Source organism: Vipera berus (assembly GCF_964194415.1).
Source record: "Vipera berus genome assembly, chromosome: 2".
Lineage (NCBI taxonomy): Eukaryota > Metazoa > Chordata > Lepidosauria > Squamata > Viperidae > Vipera > Vipera berus.
In genome coordinates, this window is record NC_138203.1 from 42,526,663 (window position 1) to 42,548,850 (window position 22,188).

The 22,188-nt window shown below is 32.5% G+C and overlaps 1 protein-coding gene across 12 annotated transcripts in view; it reads right to left on the bottom strand.

Annotated features, from left to right (window-relative positions):
• ARB2A (ARB2 cotranscriptional regulator A) overlaps nt 1-22,188 on the bottom strand; it is a gene marked incomplete at its 5' end in the record, with an annotated part of 224,307 nt that overhangs the window by 83,894 nt on the left and 118,225 nt on the right. For 10 of the 12 annotated variants that reach the window (XR_014025682.1, XM_081321747.1, XM_081321746.1 and 7 more), the window contains one exon: nt 13,419-13,538. Coding sequence is in view for 11 of the 12 variants with exons in the window: in XM_081321747.1 (XP_081177873.1) it covers nt 13,419-13,538 (120 nt within the window). Of the gene's footprint in view, nt 1-13,418; nt 13,539-17,513; nt 18,384-22,188 lie in introns of those variants that run through there. The other 2 variants (XM_081321754.1, XM_081321756.1) reach the window with 2 other exon arrangements.

Genomic DNA, 22,188 nt, shown 5'->3' on the forward strand with positions numbered 1-22,188 from the left:
TCACACATATTATGTTTCCAGTATACCATCAATAAATACAAAATCTGCTGTTATATTATTTATTTCAATTTATTGTCTGACCAATTCTAATTTGTAAGGCAAATAAAACTGCAATAAAGGTGTTATAAATGGGTTTACAGCTTGTTTTCCATGTAAATAATTAATGTATTCATTGTCCTGCATTTTAATGTTGATAAATACCTTTAGCTCCATGTGTATTTTAATTTAACATTTTAACTGCAAGAAATTAAAAGGGCAGATATGAGGGATCAGAGTGACAATACTTATGTATTAAGGCTGTACAGTTACTATAAAATGCTGGAGGAAATTTCAGTTGGCTGATGTTCAGTAAATCTTCATTACATGAAAAATATATACACAAATAGATAATTAAGGTACAGAAAATTTATTTACACATTTTCAGATTTTACCATAACATAGTTCTTTAGATAGGCAAAGTGAAATTCAAAAATGCAACAAACAGGTGTTTGGAAACATGTGCTGTACAAATAGCGTCCTTAGGGAACTGGAAAGACCCCAGCTCCACAATGACTGTACACTTTATGACAAGTACAAACATACAACTATATATTTCATGAAGCTGTTCAAAAACTTCAAAAGATTTTATTTTTAGCTATTCCTGTTTTATGTCACTACATTTTTAGAAGAATTAATCCAATGGTTTCTTTTTCTGTTGCATAAAGTCCACAGCTGGGGCTAATGTATTTTCTGTTAATCTTTTAAGATAAATTGTAATAACTTACCTTTGTTATTCCATTCTTTCATCTAAATTCTAACTTAATGTTGCATATGTGTATGAAGTGAAGATGAGGTCCACAAAGCAGCTTCTCTTCCACCTACTAACTCATGCTTACAAACTATCTGCTTGTATCCCATTTACAAAACGCCAGGTAAAGAAGTTACTATCATAAACTAAACTTGAAAAGCAGTGCTAAAAGATACATATCTAATAGAATTAGAAAGCTAGATGTGCTGAAAAAATAAGCTATATATGCTCACTCTTTCTACCTTCAGAAGAATAATGACCTGCTAATTTCTTCAGCTTGCTAGTTTTAATCAAATTGAATGGAGTCTCACATAATAATCATCCTTTTGTTTTGTGATCCACTATTACTTTGAGGAATTCTAAGAAACCAAAATAAGCCTAAATTTACATATGCTAAATTTGTTAAAGTATTGGGAGTATCACAAACAGAAAAGGACACTCTGGGAATAAGGGGTTGATACAATTTTGTTTAAGAAGTTGTTTGATTGTCAAGTTGATAAATACATGCAATTATTTTTGCTAGCTATAATAAGAAGAAATTAATAAAGAATAAAACATTACACATGAAACATCAGGCAATGATTATTAATTATATATCATGTAGGTTATTTAAACCACAAAAGAAAACTGTCTCTTTAGGACTAAATAAGTTTATTTATTTGATATAAAAGAGTGTTGTATTTTGATTTGGAGGAGGTGAGAAATTTGCTCACATTATATTAGCACTGTTGAGAATTCTGAGCACAAAGTTTCACTGGGGATCTGCTGGAATGCATTAAAATTAGAACATAGCATTGTGTAAAAGCAAAGAAAACTGTGTTAAGGTTAACAATGATTTTTTGCTGTTATGATAGTATGATTTATGGTTAAACATTCAAATAATTTTAGATATATAATCCATAATATGTTGAAAATAAATAAATCTATACAGAAAGATATGAAACTAATGATAGAAGCAAATGGAAAATACTGTCACTAATAATTATAAGATATTTGAAGCAATTGAACACTATATAGTTTTTTAATTCTAAGCACTGTTATTGTAATATATTTGGTAAAAAAAATCAGAATAAGATTTTTTAAATTATTATATAAAGAAAATTTATTCTTTACTATTTAAATGTATTGGATGTATGACAGTTTATTAATTTTATACAAACTATCATATAGTAAAAATTATCTTTTTCTACCTTATTCAAAATCTTGTGGTGATAATTAACAAGCAAACTTGACTTGTAACTCAGCATATCAGCAATATAAAACTGAGACTGCTACTTACTAGATGTAATTTTGGGCATTACTACTATTGTTTCTGTTACTTCACAACGCACATATACTTGAAATAATTAATTCTCACAGAATAAGCCAGTTATTAATTTATTTTTAGAATGACTAAAGAAATACTAGTGTAACATTTTCCATCTTAAAGATTTATAATGTATCAGTATCTAATTTTGGGTAGTCTGTGAAAACCATAGCTAGCTAAAATAAATATATAATAGAGTATTAAGTAGCACTTTAACATAGCAGTAAAACTCGAAATATAAATTTTAGATTAACTGTAAATTAAGAGTTAAAATGCCTTTATTAATGATATGAAAACAACTTGAATTAAATATAGAAGTATAAGCTAGGCTAAATTTATACAAAAATGCAAGTACACTAAGTATAATGTACCCTTTAGCAAGAAAAAAATATCCAATACATGATGAAACCCTAGCTGTAATGTTATTAAAATACTGACAGCATGCAACCCTATTCCCTATATTTCTCTTTATATTAATCAAGAGACTTAACATTGAATGTGATTGACAAAGCAGCTGCTAGTGGATACAAAACACTGAACATCATAATTATGGCATAAGACAATCAGCCACAACTGTCTGACTGCAAGGCACAGAACATTCTCCCTTTTTACTAAGTTAATAATACCTCAAACAGACTTTTTCCCCATTACGCCTATGTCCAGAAAGATGTGCCCTGTAGAAAACTTGAAATGTTTTACATGTTACAAAACTTCAGGAGGAAACTCTTTTAAGTTCTAAGGTTAACAGGACCGTCATACACTGTAGACATAATACTAGTGATAGTTTATCTTATTTCATTTATTTTTAATGCAGACGAGAGAACTGTAGGATCTCCCTGAAAGTTCCTTTCTACAACTTGGTAACCGTGAATATATTTACTTAAATAAATGTCCAGGTAGTTGCCTAGCTTGATTATGACAGCTGCTATATTTAGCATATTTATGATAACTAAAGCTGGACCCTACTTATTGAATCTCTCTTACCCTCTTACTTACTTATTGTCTATTGATTTACAGCAATTTGTATGGAAAAGGACAGAGTGTGAGCCTACAGTTCTTTCCCAGCTTCTTAACCTCAGTTAAGTAGTACACATCACCATTAATATCTTTACCGTAACATATGGAAGTGACAAACTTTAACGCATTCAAAATTCAATCTCTATATATATCAGTTTGAATGTATCCTGTACAACCTGCATTTTATTAATCTGAAAATTCTGAGGAAACAGTGAATGAAAAATTAACATAATTCATATGATTAATATTAAGTTCATATTCATATGAAACATTGCAGTTATATGTTAATACTAACTTCTCTTAAATAGATAATTTTAAAAGTATTTCTCTGACTCAAAGCGTGGTCTAGATAATAGACATCAAAGGCAGTATACTTTAAAATATTTATTTTAATGTAATTTATTTAGGTTTTGTTCTTTACTTGGCGACTTAGCAGACTACATATCCTACCATATATTTATCCTATTGTTGTTAGAGAATGCAGTACTCTTACCTAAAAGGTTGCATTTTTTGTATTATAATAGTATGGCTTGACCATTGTTCTTAAACAGAAATTTCCCTTTGGAAAAAAAAACATGTTTCAATTTAATTAATTCATGACATTGATTAAATACTGAATAACTGTATTAGATAAGGAGAAATAAAAATTAATCTATTGTGTCAATTACTTATTAATGTTTGGCATATAATAATCACTAAATAGTTGATCAATACTTCTAATATGTCAATTATTTTTCTTTTTATGGGCACCTGAAATTACTTATAGCTTCTACTGCAAAATATTCTTGCATGTTCATTTACCAGTGCAGGAGAACTGTCAGCAGTTACTACAAATAAGAAACGCAGATGCAGTTTTCAAATACAACTCACAGGTCAATGTATTCTCCTATTTTAATAATGGCTTTTCCTATTACATTCATTATTCATATAGAAAAGAGGATAGGCACTTTTTAGGTATTATATTGCTTTCTTGAGGAATATGAGCATTGTGACTTTCAGAGGCCATTTTCTAAAGATCCTAACAGGCAAATGACATCTTGGGAAATGTTATGCTCATGGTGTATTTGCATAATAATGAAGGTATCGTACATATAGGGCCAGAACTGCACTTACCCAAATTTTTATTCAAATTATGAGAATTCTTTCTATTCTTGAAACAGAGCACCCTCTAAAATAAAATACATTACTTGTTTCAAAAAGATGAGCGAAAACTAGAATATGGATGACATATAAATTCCTTGATGTAGATTTATAGCATACTTTTCATGCCTATTGTGAGCATAAAATAGCCAACCATAAGGTATTTTTTTAAATTGTGAATGAGATGCATACATTTCTTCATGTTTCAATGTATACATTTGAAAAGTCTTCTGTTTTGTTTGAATGAAGAATTTTAGGTGATATAACATGAACACCATTTTTAATCATAATATAAAAAAATCAAAGCAATCTCAAACATCATGCATCATAAAACAGAGGAGGAAAAAAGACATGGTTTTACTTCACATTTACAATTCAATGGTTTCCAAAAATTCTAGTTTCTGTCATGTACAAATATTATCTATTGAATAAAAACAAAAGCCACTGTGATTAATTACATTGTTTGTTCTGTTTTTACATACTTTTAAGTGATACTAAAACATTTAAATCCACTGTGAAACATTTTTTAGGAAGAGAATCTGCAGGCAAACATGGAACCTGGTCTTCAATAATTTTAAGATTAAAAAAATGTGAAGATAATTTTATAATCAGGAAGGAACTGTATGGTGTCATGGTTGCTATATTTGGTGTAGTAATTTATAATATAACAATTTCAAGACACGTCAGTTTCTTGTTTTTTCAGTATTAGGAACTGCTATGCCAAAATGAATAAAACTCCATTTATGATTCTTTTGAACAAATACTACTTTTACGTATCATTGCTTAAATATTGTTATACAAAACACTCAGAGTATAGTAATTCATGAAATTGCTTTAATATATTTACCTGCTATAGTGGGATTACTCTGGAGTAAATATTTAAATATGAATGCAAGAAAATTTATGTCAATTCTGGGGTAAGATTTTAGTATCAATTTTAAATATAGAAAAATAATGTTTAAAACGTTTTCTTATTCTTTCAAGTATATAGTTAATGTTCTGATTTTATTTTATAATCATATATTACTGATATCAATAGAATTTTACACATCAGCATTATATACTGAAGCCAATTTAAAGTAATAATATTTTAAATTAAAGAATAATGTTACCAAGGGATTTAAAAGCTTAGGTTCATACCCCAACATAAAAAGATATATGTATAGGTTCCTAAATGTTTAAAAAGGATGCAGGCTTTTTTTTCCCCTAGAAGGCAAATACATTACTTCAAAATAAAATAGAAATGAGAAAATGGTATATGTCCTGACAACTATTTTTTCCCCCAAACTAAATAAGAATACAGTACACTAAACTGAAGAAAGCTATCTAAAGGAGAAGAGAGATAGATCTTCTATAAACAGGGAAAAATAAACTTGTACTCTAAAAGAATGTTGGAATAAAATTGAGACATCTGCAGTAAAGTTTTACCTTCTCCCTAGAATATTTGAGATGAACTCAGTATAACACTCTCTTCCAAGAAAAGGCAAAGTGATCAATGCAAGAACACATCAGGCTCTCTTGGACAGGCCAATCAATGCAAGAAAGAACCTTGCCCAGGGCCTTATGCAAATAGAAGCACGTCCTACACCTAGGGAGGGAACATGCGCACTAGATCAATGGAATCTGAAAAACCTTACAGCTATACCAGCCTTAGACAGTAAATATATAATGATGAATCCTTCACATTTTAGCTGAACTTTTAAACTAGCTACTTTCCCCAGCCAGGTGAAAATGAGTACAGAGATCTATAACTGGCAAGTTCAATTCAAACTTTAAAAAATAAAGATGAAGTTTCATTACTCTTAGCCTCAGCAAGGCTGAGATTATTTTTTAAATAAAAATGATTAGGATTTAAATTGTCTGATTTTTTTTACATACTCTCTACATTTAAAATAAATTAAACCTTTAATTCTGTTGTTGGAAATGTACATCCCTTACACTCTGGACAGTAACTATAACCTCAATTACATAGGATTTTTTTCACTAAGATCTTACACACAAGAGATTACATTGTTTATTTCTTGAATGTTTAAATACAACATGATTTATTAAACATGTTTGTAAATTGGTTTCTATTTCCAGTTGTAAAGTATATGCATTTCTGCAGAAATATAAATTCAAATGTAGAATTCATTGAGAAGAATAGTGTTAGTCTTTTCAAACAGTCTTTTGAAGACGTCTGAACAGCGACTTTCAAATTATAATTTGGGGTAAAAACTCTAAGAGAAATATTTTAACACAGAATCAACATTTATAAATTTCATCAAATGGACACTGAATTATGGTAATAGAACTGCTATTATACGGCATGGTGTTAAATTACATAACATCATAACACAAGCATATTCAAGCAAAGAAGGCAACAACTAGCCTAACATTGTGGTCCAAAAGATCATCCAAATGGTGGAGATAATGAAAAACCAATTTTTAGAATCTGCATTGGATTCAAACATTGGAAGTCTGTCCAATGTCTGTCAGGTTTCTCCTCATCCCATCGTCTTCATCATTGCTCACCTCATAGAAAATCACTGTTCTATCAGGAGCTGTAACTATGGGGTGCTCCCTGGCTGGTTATGTTTGAAAGTATTCTGCAACTGACACAATAAGCTGAAAACAAATGTCCAGCCGCTGTTTCCAAACACTGTTCAGGAAAGGACCAGTTAATGCAAATTAGCACTTCTATCAGTGATCCTGGTTTGTGCTATGCCATGTCTGGTGCACCTACATGCGTGCCATCACAAGTTACTATGAATGGTTAGTATGCTTGCTCATCTGCGTAATATTTTAGTGCATCCACCTAATTTCTTCTTCCAGTTAAGAATGGCTAAAAAACAGCAGAAAGTCCTTTTACGTTATGTTGATATTTGCAACAATATACAGAGACTATTGTTGGTTAGTTAGAATCATGATTTGTTTTATACCTATTTTTAAGTAAATTCTGCAAGTCTAAATAAGCAACACATAGACTTAGTTATTGTGATTTGTTTTATGTTCTTATTGCTAAAAGGATCCAAGCAAATGACCATACTGAATGCCAGTTTTTGAAGAGAAGTGAAACCTGCATATAAACTCCGTTTCCTCTTTTTTTGTATGTATTGTTGTATAATATTAAGCAGTTGGCATTCCATTTTGTTTAATTTTAACCAAATGCAACCTTCTTTTGCCAAAGTTATTTTAATTTCTACCATGTCTGTGACATAAAAATCATTTCAGAAGAAAATTAAAGAAGCACAAATCATAACAATATTTTTGTTTGTTTGATATGTTTCTCTGGCAGCTTATATACTAGCATTTTTACCAAGCCAGCATTTCGGATCTTTCAAAATGTATTTATATGTTAAACAATAGAAAACAAGTAGCATTTGCACTGAGTTTAGCATGCTTTTTTAATTATTTCAGTTAAAAACTGAATATATTTTATGAGCCAGTTTGGTGTAATGATTAAGGCATCAGATTAGAAGCTGATGATTAGTATTAGTCCTACTGACACAAAGCCAGCTGGGTGACCTTGGGCCGGTCATTCTCTCTCAACCTTAGGAAGGCAGCCATGGCAAAACACTTCTGAAATCTTGCCAAGAAAACTTCAGGGACTTGTCTAGACAGTCACCAGGAACCAACAATGACTGGAAGGCATAAAAAAACCCCAATATATTTTATATTTGGGCCAGTATGGAACACTTCTTGTAGTGATTTCTTAAAATAATATATTCTTTTTCATAAAAAGTTAATTACCCATGTTCTCTAGTAAGTATCTGGACTATATGTACATGCATAATTTCTGTACAATCAGTGACAATTCTAGATTGCCTCTGATATTCTCATTACCTTTGCAGCCTTAATTACATTTCACTTCATTGTGCTTACCTGTTATCCTGTCAATGGCAGGTAGTCCTTGCTTAACTGCTCTCTTTAGCAACCTTTTAAAGTTATAACAAAGCTGAAAAGGGTAATTTTATGACCAGTCCTCACATATATGACAATCACAGCATTCCCACATCAGGTGATTGAAATTTGGGCACCTTGCAACTGGCAGGCATTTATGACAATTGTTACACCTGATGGACACACAATTGCCATTTGTACACTTCAAAGCTGGCTTCTGACAAACAAAATCAACAGAGAAGCCAGATGTAAAGTCACAGATTGTGGTCACAGTGTTTAATTACTGCAGTGGAACTGATGTCAATAAGTCCAGTATAGTATCATGATGTTTCACTTAACAACTTAGCAATGGAGCTGCTAGTCACAATTGTGATAATTAAGTATGGACTTCCTGTACCTCTCAAAAAAGAAGTGATAGCAGATTTATCATTGGAATCTAATAAGAAAGAACAATATATTCAATGTGTGATATATGAAACTGCTGCATCCTGGCCTCATTTGGTTACAGTACTAGGTCATGTTTTACTATACAGGAATGAGCCCATCTGGTTGTAAGGAAATCAGAAGCATTTCTTCCCTGTTTTGAATTAACTATGACTTGTCTTTATAATGCAAACTGGGTGAAATTATGATTAACTTTAATTATGATTTGTCCAAATGGGCCAATGTAAAACTACAGTTTACAGTAATTCACTCATATTGCTGGATAAAAGATGAGAAAGACTATTTAGCCTAAATATTATTCATGATTTATTTTTGCATGCTGATTTTTGGTTTAGCAATGACATATAGAAGATTATCATTAGTCTTGTTCAGAGGTTAACAGACTGTACCCAGGCCCAATCCTCTTTTTGGATGGCAGTTCCATCATTGCTTGCTTATTTGCAAGTATAGGTGATAATCTAAGCTGTATTGGGTCAGGGCTGAAGTGTGATGTTTCAAAATTAAGAAGCTCTCTCTCACACACATTTGAACAGGATTTTTTGAGTATTACCATCTCTTATAATATTATTTTAATAATTAATAATATTAACCTTAAGTACACACAAAGTTGAAATTCAAGTCCAAGAGTAATGCAGAGTATATTTGTAAAAATTTTCTAATGAGAATTAGAGATTAGTCTGCTTTCAATACTGGAGAGCAGATTATAAAAAAGTGAATAAGTGGTAAGCAAGAAATACCTGTAATAGTGATATTTAAATATTTGTTATGCTTTGTTGTCATACAGGGTAGAAACTGAACCAACAGGATAAAACTAAGGAGGTAGATATAGTCTATACCAAACCCCCCAACCTTTTGGGCACCAGGGACTAGTTCCACGGAGAAAGGTTTTTTCTGTGGGTTGGAGGGGGCGTGGTTTTGCATGCTGCCTGCATACTGTGAATAAGGCTTTGCTTGTTTTCATGAAACGGTTGCTGTCCATGGACTGGGGTTGAGGACCTCTGGTCCACACATTAACAGCCTCTCTGTATGATATGTCGGCCAGTGAAATAGATTGTGACATAAAATGGTAAGTTTTCCTTCATTGGAGTCTGAATGTTTAGTGGATCCTGCCGTGAGCAGAGGTTGGCCTAGATCAGGGGTGTCAAATTGCCAGCCCATGGGCTGGTTTCATCATACTGAAGCTGCACTCATCCCATTGTCGGCAATGGAAAAAGAGTCATGATACATCGCAATACGTCACATGATGTAGCGAGTTCGACAACCGTGGCCTGGATGATGTCTTAAGGTTTCCATCCACAGACCCATAATACTGAACCATACATTCAGCCACTGTGAAGAGTCAATTGTTGCATGAGGCTTATCCTCTTACTTCAGTAAGCCCCCAAATATACAATTCTGAGGATTTTGAAGCACATTTTTTACCCCTTAAGAGTTAAGGAATACTTTCAAGAAAAGACCCAAGGCAGATATACAGCCATTTTCAGTCCTGAGATAACGCACAACTATAGATTTCAAAAGCATAAAAAACTAAATGTTGTGTGGACACTTCCAGACAGATATTAACAATAAATTGCATTTCTATATTGAATTCTTTCACCAAATTCAAACCACAGTCATCAATAAATACTCCCCTTATGTAACAATCTCAGCAAGGCAGAAGGAGATGATATACAAGAATGCTTATGACATTATAATTAGAGAAGTTGTCATTAGGAATAAGATACATTATGCTGAGAGGCCACTTTCTAACACCATATTTGATCAAATTCAATCCTCAGATCTCAGTACAATATACAAAGAAACTACACAGAATGATAAAATAATTTCTTAAGAATTTCCTTCATACAAAACTATCTAATGGAAACATTCTACAGCAACAATCTGATATCTTCTATCTACATCCTAAAATATGCAAAACAGGAAACCAAGGCCATCCCCATTGTTTAAAGGATGAGAATCATCAGAGCTAGATAGCACATCTCAAGGACTCTATTCAGACCTTATGTTACCAACACTTCCAGCTACATAAGAGACATCAGTTTACTTCCTACATACCCCCTTATTGTAGAAAAACATTAAGAATCAGATTGTTTTTCTCTTCCTTGGGAGATATATGAAGAACCTTCTTGCTGAACCTCAGTTGTCCTCCTGACACTGTCTCAGGTTCCAGGCTATCCATACAAATGCCTGATTTCTCTTTCCTCCTCCTATGTACTCCTGCTTTTTTTAAACTTAGGCCTTTTTTTCTTTAGTATTATTATTTGGTAAGGAGCATTGGAATATTTGTGATATGCAAGAATCACATTTTTAAAAACATGGGTTTTATTTAGAGAAAGAAGTTCATTTCCTATTAATTCTCTTTAGCTGATTTTTTTAAAAAAAGAAATAGTCACTCTAGTTTCATTGTTAAGAATATGTTTTATTGAGCAAGCATCTATAGTTTTTTTAAAGTAAGAGGGGGAAAAACCCAGATATTGCTGGCTGCTTAATATTTGTCAATCCCTATTAAGTGTATTGATTATAGTTTTTTTTAAGTAAGAGGGGGGGAAAAACCCAGATATTGCTGGCTGCTTAATATTTGTCAATCCCTATTAAGTGTATTGATTCTCTTTTATAGCATATTTAGACTTTAAACCTACTCTTCTTTCAAATTTATTCTTTAGATCTAGTTTTGTATTGTGATAGATTCGTGATGTGCTAGAATTGTATATTAAATTCTTCTTCCCATGCACATGCCTCCTGCAGAGACAGCAGACTACAGAAGATGACCCTTACTGAGACCGTCTTGTCTATCTGACAAAGCTCCTTTTTAACTTCTTACTTATTGCTTATTTTCTGCAATGGGGAAATTTTTTTTAGCTCTGCTTGTGATAATTTCACAGGCCCTGAGTACCCTGACCTTAGAAGCCCCAAGGTCAGAAGTCAAATTGTGTTCTAAAACATCTGTAAGCGTTATATTAAAGAAGAACAAAAGTGAAGAGATATCCACCAGCATGACAAGAGAAACAAGCAAAATGGGAATGACACATTGATCATTTGTTAGCCATGCCATCACAAGCCAAGAGCTACAAATGGCTAGAGGGATGGTAATGGGAGAAGCAATACAAATTCAAAACATTTCTTATGCTTGAACCCATAAATAATCATATCCAGTATTTTATATGTCTTCCTTACAGATTTTTTATATTACTTTAAAAAGGTTGAACTAAAATTAAAGATTACAACAAAAAATTGAAAATCATATGGGTCATCTAAAATGCTATTCAAAATTTAAATAAAAGGGATTGCATTTCAGTTGCTTACTGATTAGACATCATTTCCTGGTTATTAAAATGTAAACATAAAAACAGCTAGTCATGTCAGCCAAATCTTTATGTCACTAATCCAATAATTAATATTTTTCTATCCACAATTCATAATATGAACAGCATGTAACATTTTGAAAAGGATAATTTTGTCAAACACTGGAAGCCAAGGCAAACTTAGTCCTTCAGTTTTTATTGTTGGCTTTCAAAGTATTTATATACACTTTTATATGTTTTAGTATATTAAATGATTTGATCATTGCACAAAAAACTATAGTTATTGGATGATGCAGGTATTGGATAACTGAAATTGTAAAATAAAACTTTTACTATGTATTGCCTAGTAGTTCCAGCCAGTTTAGTAAATTCCAGCAAACAAGTACAACAAAATCTTTTATGTTCTCTCATTTCATCTCATCTCATTTACTATGTAATCAAAGAATAATTGAAAAAATGTCTAACGTAAATGATTTAAATGGGTTAGCTCTCTCTATAAAAAAACAACTGTATCTTGAATCAACATCAAAACAGAAATGAGTTTTAAAGCTGTATTGTAATTTCTATCTATATAAGTGATACAGTAATATTAGTAACTATGGCAGTAGTTTCTCTATATTAAAAGTGAGCTTAAGTTTAAACTTATTAAACTTATTAAAGCTGTTTAAACTAAACATCTTGATTATTTTAGAAAGCTTTGTTACTCCCAATGCTGTATTTCTTATGTTTTATATAAAAAATAGTGTGTATAAGAATTTATTTCATTTTTTTATATAGAAGCATAGAAAATTTCAAATTATACATGTGATCAATGAAGCATTACAAAAGTGAAAGAGAAAAGAGAACAGACATTTATATATTTTACATATAAGTTTTTATCTACTGAGCAGAGTGGATATGTTCTGGGTCTACTTAGGGAAACAGTTCCATCTTCTGGGACTCAGAAGTTGCTTCTATTGTGGCACCTAGCCTGTCAAATATCCTCCCCTAGAGATTCAGTTGGCCTGATTTTGTTGGGTTTTCAGAAGTCTGTAAAAACCTTATTTTACTCACAAGCTTAACGGCCAGGTTCTTACTAGTCCCCGATAGTGATAAATATGTTGATTGAGGATTATGTGTGAGGAGCTTTGTCTTTGGTATTTTGCATTCCACATGTGCTTATTAATTTTATTTGCATTTATGCTATTTTTGTTTTTATGTTTCATTTATTATATTTTATTTATTTTTATGTTAGTTTATTGTATTTTATTGTGAGCCACCCAGAGTTATTTGTTCAAGATGACGACTATATTTACTAAATAAATAAACAAGACAAATATTGTTTGAAATCAAGTCTATAACAGAATTTTAAGAATCACTTCTTCAGTTTATCCAATTGCTGACATTTTTCTACTTAGCAAAGGAACAAAAAATGAATATGCTCTCTACTTACAAAAGAATAAGATGCAAGCGTATATATCATAAAACAAAAAAGAAAAGCCTAATTATTGCAAATATATGTTCAAAGCAATATATGGAATCACAAAATGATATAACTTACCAATTCCACAAATGCCAATCCACCATAACTATGAGCAACAACAAATACATTTTCAGCTAACGACTGGGAGATAAAGTGGTCCCACACATAAATTGCATGTTCTTCAGGAGAGCCATTTTCCTAAAAAGAAAAGGTGAAAAATAATATTTTATTTGTTCGTACTTTTATTTTCTCAAATTTATATGGCTGCCCATCTCATATAAAGTGACTCGGGGTGGTATATAATAAAACCAGTAATTAAAATATTGCATAAAACCAGTTTAAAATAATGAACTTAAATAATGCAAGTTTACAAGAGGGAAAATACTATATATAAGACAGCTAGCATTAGGTAAGTAGCATGTAAAATTTATTTTATTTATTTATTTATTTATTTTTGGGACTTATATGCCACCCTATCTCCCGAAGGACTCAGGGTGGCTAACAACAATAAAAAACAACAATACAAAAATTAAAAAAGAATTAAATAACAGCCCCAAAATAAATTAACTACAGTTAAAAATTAAAATTTAAAATTTAAACATCTGTGAAAATTAAATCGAGTAATCTCTCTTTTTTTTCAGTGGAGAACAACAAACCTGATTTAAAGCCCAGTTCAGCATACTCTGAGTATAATATATATTAAATTCAAATCCCTGTTTACAAGATACAAAAGCTTTTTAGGGATTTGCAACAGGTTAGGATTACCCTCATTTCTCTCTTAAAAAAACAAAACAAAACAAAAATACTAGATACTGATCCTGAATAGCTTTTTAAAGATCCTATCTTTAGGCCATTTTATTAATACAACATAACAGTAAACTGAAATTAAATTAAATTAAATTTCTGTTGGGATCAGTTGATGGGGTACTAATGCTGTTCTCCTTCTTGAATCTATATTTTAATTTTCTACTAGAAAAAATAGCTTCCTTGATAGAATACATTGGGGGTTCTGGGTAAACTAAAGAGGTGTCTTTGGTAGAGATGGATAGAAATAAATCAGTAGGAAATGTTGTTTTGTCCTGTGCTGAAATCTAAGATGGCTAGACACCCCATTAAAATTTAGTTCAGGAGCTAATGATTGCCCACATTTTTTATTCTTTTATCATATTGTTATAACAATGATATTGTAAAAAATGGTATACAGTAATGTTGTATGATATGATTAGAGACTAACATTCTATTGTTTAGGTAGCTTATACAGCATTAAAAATAGAGAAATGAGATTATCAATATTATCAATATTACCATTTAGGATAATATTACAAGCATAAAATGCAACATTACAAATACAAAATGATTTGCCCATTCTTGATGTACATTAAAAAAGACCACAATTCAAACTTTAAGGGTGACTATTCAGTGGCTATTCAGTTTTCTTCATGGATTTTGGTCTACAGTGACTCCATTTAAGAATATTCTGTTTAGACAGTATATTATGTTAATAGATAGTACTCATTAGTTCTAAGAAAAATGGAAAAACCTATCCTTTTACTATGCTAAAGTCAACATTTTCACCAGGTAATTACATTTGTCCTTATTTTTATTCTATTATACTTTAAAGCAGTGCTTTTTAAAGTTTTTGCTCTCAGAAACCCTTCCCCCTTTTAAAAATTATGAAGAATCCCAAAAGAGTGTTTGATTGTATAGATTTATTTATCAGTATTTACCATATTAACAATTAAAATTGACACTTTTGTAGAATATTTTTGTTGAATAACAAGTAAAAAACAATAATGAGAAGAGTGATGTTGCTTGAAAAATATGCAAATGACTTCAATATCTGGCAAATAATTTTGATTTTACAGACCTCATCTAGGAGATTCCCTAGATGGTTCCCAAGAGGACCATACTCTTAGGAAACACTATTCTCAGGGATCATATTCAGTTCTTATAGATATTACAATACAATTAAGCACTGCATAATCAAAAAGACTGAACACAAAAAATTAGAAAATCCCAGTGCTAAAGTATATATACAGAAAGAAAATTTTCTATCCACCAACGAAGCAAATACTTCATTCTCACAGCTCTTCACATATATAATAATAAGCTGAGAAATATACAATTAAATAAACCAAAATAGCCAATCAAAATGATAAGATGGAACTCTGTGGTGTTCGAAGTAGCTACTGACTATGTAGACAGGAGTAGCTATTGTAGCCACACAATGCTTTGAAGGTTGTGTCACCATTTCAATACACCCCCCCAATATTCCTGAGGTGTCTCAATTTCAATCTTTTTTACCATTTTTCAGACTAGTTTTGTCCTTTGTAACAAAAACAAAAATGGGGAGGGGGGCTTTCTTTGCACAATATAGATTTCTACTATTCTTCCCATCTTGGTTCACATACCTATGGTAAACCATGGGCTCTAAAAACTTTGCTGGGAATAGAGGCTGCTTCAGAGTAATTGTATGTAACACTCTTGGTTATTTTTGTGTGCCAGAAGTTAAGGGAATTATCAATTGTACAAGTAGGTAACTTCTCAAGAAATCATCTTGGTCTATTAATTTCTTGACTATATCGTTTCAGTGCCAGATGATGTAGTCTCCTTTGGTCACAAATGTTTACTTGATGATTTTGAGACAGTTATTACCCTTCAATTTATCACACAGGGATTTGTGGGGAAAAGTGGAGAAGGAGGTGCTATATACATCAGCATAAACTCCTGGAGGAAAGCCAGGATATTGTATAAATTTAATACATTCCAAAGTAAAAAAATTGGCCCACCTACATTCTTGAGGAGTTAGATATTTGGCAATTTGCCCAAAGTCCAATGGGAAAGGTTATTATCACAGAGTTATGCAAATACAGTATTTTAATTTTAAATCAATTGGTTTTCTTTCTAGTCTGGCTTTATTTCAATTTTCAGATACCTGGAAGACATTTTCTGTATACAGAGGAACATTTGCATTCACATCCATAATAAAAAAAATGTAATGTCATTTGAAGCATTTCTTATACAGTTATCCATAAATATTAAACAATTAAGGGGATATCATATATCCTTATTTTACTTTGTGTTCAATGTTGGATAATTAACTAAGCATTCAGTTTATTCTCACATAAAGTTTACTTTCACATAAGTATTAAACACTATATTAAATGAGGTTAAAAACATCAGATCTATTAAATACCATCTTATGCACTTTGGCAAACTTGGTTTACAACACTAGTTACTTCAGGTAGAGGCAAAGAAACCATAAGATACATTCCCAAGCTTTAACGGAAAAATGAAGAAAATCAGATATATTTTAATGGAAACGTTGAGAAGCAAATTTCTAATTGCATCAAAATACTTTGCAGTAAAGGAGTTGAAAAGACAAACTATGGAAAACTGAGTAGCAACATGTCTCACTGTCATCAAGACTTGGTGACAAAAATGACTAACTGCTGCCAATGTTAATTTTATGGTTAAAAATAAGTTAGCTACAATAGTGGATTTCTAAATAAATTGTTTAATAAACATAAACTCAACATAAACTGTTCCAACTCTCCCCTTAGGACGTCACTATAGGGCATTGCATGCCAAAACGACTAGACACAAAGACAATTTTTCCCCCTATGCCACCACTCTGCTGAACACCTAATTCCCACAGAACTGTCTTATGCTTAAGGATTTTTGCCCATGTAGTAGAACTGTATTACTATTATCGTTCTCATCTTTCCTAATATCTTTTCCTATTGGTAGCTTATGATTATATCACTTTGTTTGTATGTACACTGGGAGTTTATGCATTGGAGACAAATTCCTTGTGTGTCCAATCACACTTGGACAATAAAGAATATTCTATTCTATTCTATTCTATTCTATTCTATTCTATTCTATTCTATTCTATTCTATTCTATTCTATTCTATTCTATTCTATTCTATTCTATTCTATTCTATTCTATCCTATTCCTCCTTCACAATGATCTAACCAACTGCTTTAACATAAAATTCATGCACAATCTGACAAATTAAGCACTTTTCAAAAATGAAATATTTTATTAATAGAATTCAATGTACTATTTAACACAATGAAAAATTTAAAAGTCCTGTTCTTAATTTTGGTTTTTTAGTTTTTATATTACTAAAAAGGAAAAAAATCATACGTCTTATTATATGTCAGTAATTATTAAAACATTTGTCATTCCACTGAGCTGGAAATTAAATGAAAGATTACTCTGAAGATAAAATAAATTTGCAGTAAGAAATATAAGAGATTTTTCATCCATGCCAAACAAAATTAAATTGAAAATTACAGTATTCTTTGATTGGTTTCTTCTTTACATATAATATATAGAAACCACACAAACTGAAGGGAGTGAATTTCCCCTTCTAATCACACAATTTCTTGCTAGTTCTACTTCTTTTTAATCCAGTCCAGAAGCAGTGTAAAATGTTTAGAATTGTTTTGCCTCTATCTAATATGCAAGGATACTGATTAAAAGTATTTTTGTTTATCAATATTACAGCCAGAACCTACTGCAGCAGGTTATAGAAGGATGGTTATACATTGCAAGTAGTCCTTGAGTTACAATGGCAACTGGAACCAGAATTTCCTACGAAAAAGGGAAAAAGTGCAAGAAAAAGGAAAGAAATAAACTGACGTTACAAAACAAAATGACTTTCTCTTCAACAGGTATTAAGAAAGCCATTGTCTGTTCTCCCTCTTAACTATTCCAAAAATCCTTTCAACCCCTAATTTAATTTTCATCTTTTCAATCAAACTCTTCCTATATTGCTTCTTCAAAGTCCAATTTTTGTTTACACAGACTGTCACTGCAAGACCATGCCTCGCACAATTCTGAGTTTTGCAAGTATAGAGACATCATGCCATTTACTTATCTTTTCCAAGCCCTTCATGCTGGTCTACCAAGTGCCAGTCAGTGGTGTATTTCTTGACTGCTCGTTCCTTTACTGTTGATGGTTGATTCTAAAAGGCAGTATGTAGCTATTTAACATTATATCTTCATTATCACTCTCTCTCAGCCCAACAAACTTTACAGGATTGTAGTTGTGGGGAAAATAGGAGGAAGAAGGAATATTATTTATATTTGCCACCTTGACCTATACATAAAAATAATAAAGGCAGGATAAAAATAAATATAAAGGTAAAGGTTCCCCCGCACGTGTGCTAGTCGTTTCCAACTCTAGGGGCCGGTGCTCATAAATTTAATCTTTTTTAAATTTGGTTTTTAACTTTTGTATTTTTGGTTTTAATTACCCTGTAAACCGCCCTGAGTCCCTCGGGAAAGGGCGGTATATAAATGTAATAAAATAAATAACAATAAATAAATAAATCTCCATTTCAAAGCCGAAGAGCCAGCGCTTGTCCGAGGACGTCTCCGTGGTCATGTGGTCGGCATGACTAGATGCCAAAGGCGCACGGAACGCTGTTACCTTCCCACTGTAGTGGTCCCTATTTTTCTACTTGCATTTTTACGTGCTTTCGAACTGCTAGGTTGGCAGAAGCTGGGACAAGTAACAGGCGCTCACTCTGTTATGCGGCACTCGGGATTTGACCCGCCAAACTGCCGACCTTCTGAATGACAAGCTCAGCGTCCTAACCCACTGAGCCACCACGTCCCCTAAAATAAATATATTTATTATCAATTCTAAGGCTGGTACTTGTACCTATCATACCACATTTTCCAGATCTGCTGACACAGCTTGGTTAGAACTTTTACTGATTCTTCTTGTGAGTTGCTTGCCATATTTCAGTAGATGTTCAATCAGTTTCTTCCATTGTAAGATCAGAGTGCTGATCTAAATTCATTTGAAAAGTGATACATTTTAAAAATAATTAAAATGATAGAAGTTCCATGCTTTGTTTTAAGTATAAAAACTCTTAACTCCATCATGTGTTAAGGAAAGGACCAGAATATAATGCATTCTGAAATGAAAAAGAAGTATTACAATGAAAGCCGATCTGCTCATTCAAAGCACTACTTAATATTTTAATTAGGAAGCCCAGTTAGGTTCATAAACCTGTTCAAAAATGAGGAAGATGTAAAATAGTTTGTAATGCAAGATGTAATATATGTTAGCCTTTAGGAAGCTTCATTACTTTGGGAACTAAGTAGAAAAAATACCTTGGGTCACAAAACGTCAAACGAACTTGTTTCATAATATATATTGAAAATTTCAGGCTATTGTCCTGAGAAGTGGAAAAGGCAGTATTTATTCATGCAGTAAAATTTTGTGACATTGATTAGGTTGACTTTTAAAATGAGAGAATTGTTCATTCATATTCTGAGAATAAGAATTGAGGAACAATAACTTTTCTATACCTGATGCACTGAGCTGTATGAGATTTCTTCGACAGCTGATTCTATTGCAGTATGGATGACTGTTTTTTTTAGAACAAAGTGAAATACACATTGAACTGAAGAATTATATTAAGGTTAAAACAGATTCTATTAAGAAAAAAATCAGTTGCACCTCAGATGAATAAACTAAAATTCTCTGTGTAACAATTAAGTATTCTAGAGATGTTATTAATAAGCCTGTTTGTAATGTAACAAATTAAGCAGTTAACTTACTCTGGGTTTTTTTTTAAACAAATACAGTATCTTTGACAGTAAGCTATGACTGCCAAAGCCATCAGTGTCCATAGATAAGCAGTTTGCATATAGTATATACTCTCTTTTCTGGAGCTTTCAAAATGCAGGTCAAAATCATGAATGGAATATTGCCATCATTAATTCTTAAATACCAAGCCGAAGGCAAGCAGAAACTAACGCCTTATCAACTACACCAGATACTAATACCTAGACATTGCAAGGTCTGCAGTTATGATGGACTACCTGAGCTGATAACACATGGAATTATCTAAATAACATTTGCATATTTGTGTAATTATTTCCTAAGGTTAATTAGCTCCAGCAAAGCAGTTTGCCCTTTGAGACTGCTTACTGTGACAGGTTCACATATTTCCTGTTTTGATGCCAAATTATACAGAGGGGTATTTTTGTTTTGTTTTTTGCTCAACTAACCTGTTGCTAGCAAGTTACAACCCTGCACTGTTTGAAAGTTAGACTTTCATACTATAAAACTGAACGGGTATTCCATACTTAGAACATGTGCTCTACAGAGTGCTCAATCTCATTTCAGAGAGAGAGAGACAGACACAGAGAGAGAGACAGACAGAGACAGAGGGAGGAGGGGGGGTACACATTAAATAAAACTTGGTGGGATGAAACCCACAAATGGAACATGCAGCTAGAGGGATTTAAATTATTTAAAAGAAACAGACCTAATAAAAGAGGAGGTAGAGTTGTTTTCTATATAATAATAATAATAATAATAATAATAATAATAATAATAATAATAATAATAATAATAATAATAATAATAATAATAATAATAATAGTTGGAAGGGACCTTGGATGTCATCTAGTCCAACCCCCTGCTCAGGCAGGAAACCCTATACCATTTCAGACAAATGGTTGTCCAGTCTCTTCTTAAAAACTTCCAGTGTTGGAGCATTCACCACCTCTGGAGGCAGGTTGTTCCATTGGTTAATTGTTCTAATTGTCAGGAAGTTTCTCCTTAGTTCTAGGTTGCTTCTCTCCTTGATTAGTTTCCATGCATTGCTTCTTGTCCTCCCTTCAGGATCTTTGGAAAATAGCTTTACTCCCTCTTCTTTGTGGCAGCCCTTGAGATATTGGAACACTGCTAAAGCACAACAATGATGAAAATTGTCTTGAATGCATTTGGGTCAATAGAAAAGGGGGGGATGACATTGCCATAGGTGTATACAATAGGTCACGCAATCAAACAGAGGAAACATATGAACTTTTTGCTAGTTAGTTAACTAAGGTTTGTAGGAAGCACATCACAATAGTAACGGGGGACTTTAATTACCCTGACATCAACTGGGAGACAAACTCTGGACCAAGTGGAAGATCAAACAGATTCCTGACAAACCTAGCAGAAAACTTTGTCACCCAAAAAGTAGAAAAGGGAACTAGGGGATCATCATATAGGACTTAATTCTCACTAACAGAGATGAAATGATAGAAGGGGTTGAAGCCACAGGAACCTTGGGGGCGGGGAGTGATCATGCAATATTGGAATTCAAAATTATGCAAGCACAAGCAATAGAACACAATCAAACTAGCGTCTTGGACTTTAAGAGAGCTAATTTCAATAAACTTAGAGAGCTTGGGAAGGATTCCATGGATGAGAATCCTCAAGGGGAAAACAACTCAAGAAGCTTGGGAATTTTGAAAAGTGAGATTATAAAAGCCCAGTCTTGTACAATACCAGCGAAGAAGAAAAATAACAGCTCTCAAAAGAAACCAGCATGGCTGCATAAAGAACTCTAATAAATTGAAAGACAAAAAAGACAAGTATGAAAAGTGGAAAGAGGGGCACATAATTAAGGTAGACCACAGCCTACTACTTGATAAGATAGAAAAATGTGGGTTAGACAGCATCACCACCAGATGGATTCATAGCTGGCTGACTGGCCATACTCAGCATGTGGTCCTCAATGGAACTGCATCTACATGGAGGGAAGTGTGTAGTGGGGTGCCCCAGGGCTCTGTTCTGGGCCCAGTGCTCTTCAACATCTTCATCAATGATTTGGACGAGGGAGTAGATGGGGAACTCATCAAATTTGCAGACAATACCAAACTGGCAGGAATAGCCAACACTCCAGAAGATAGGCTTAAGATACAGAAGGACCTTGACAGACTTGAACATTGGGTGTTATCTAACAAAATGAATTTCAATGGTGAAAAAGTAAGGTTCTACATTTAGGCAAGAAAAACCAAATGCACAGGTATAGTATAGGTGG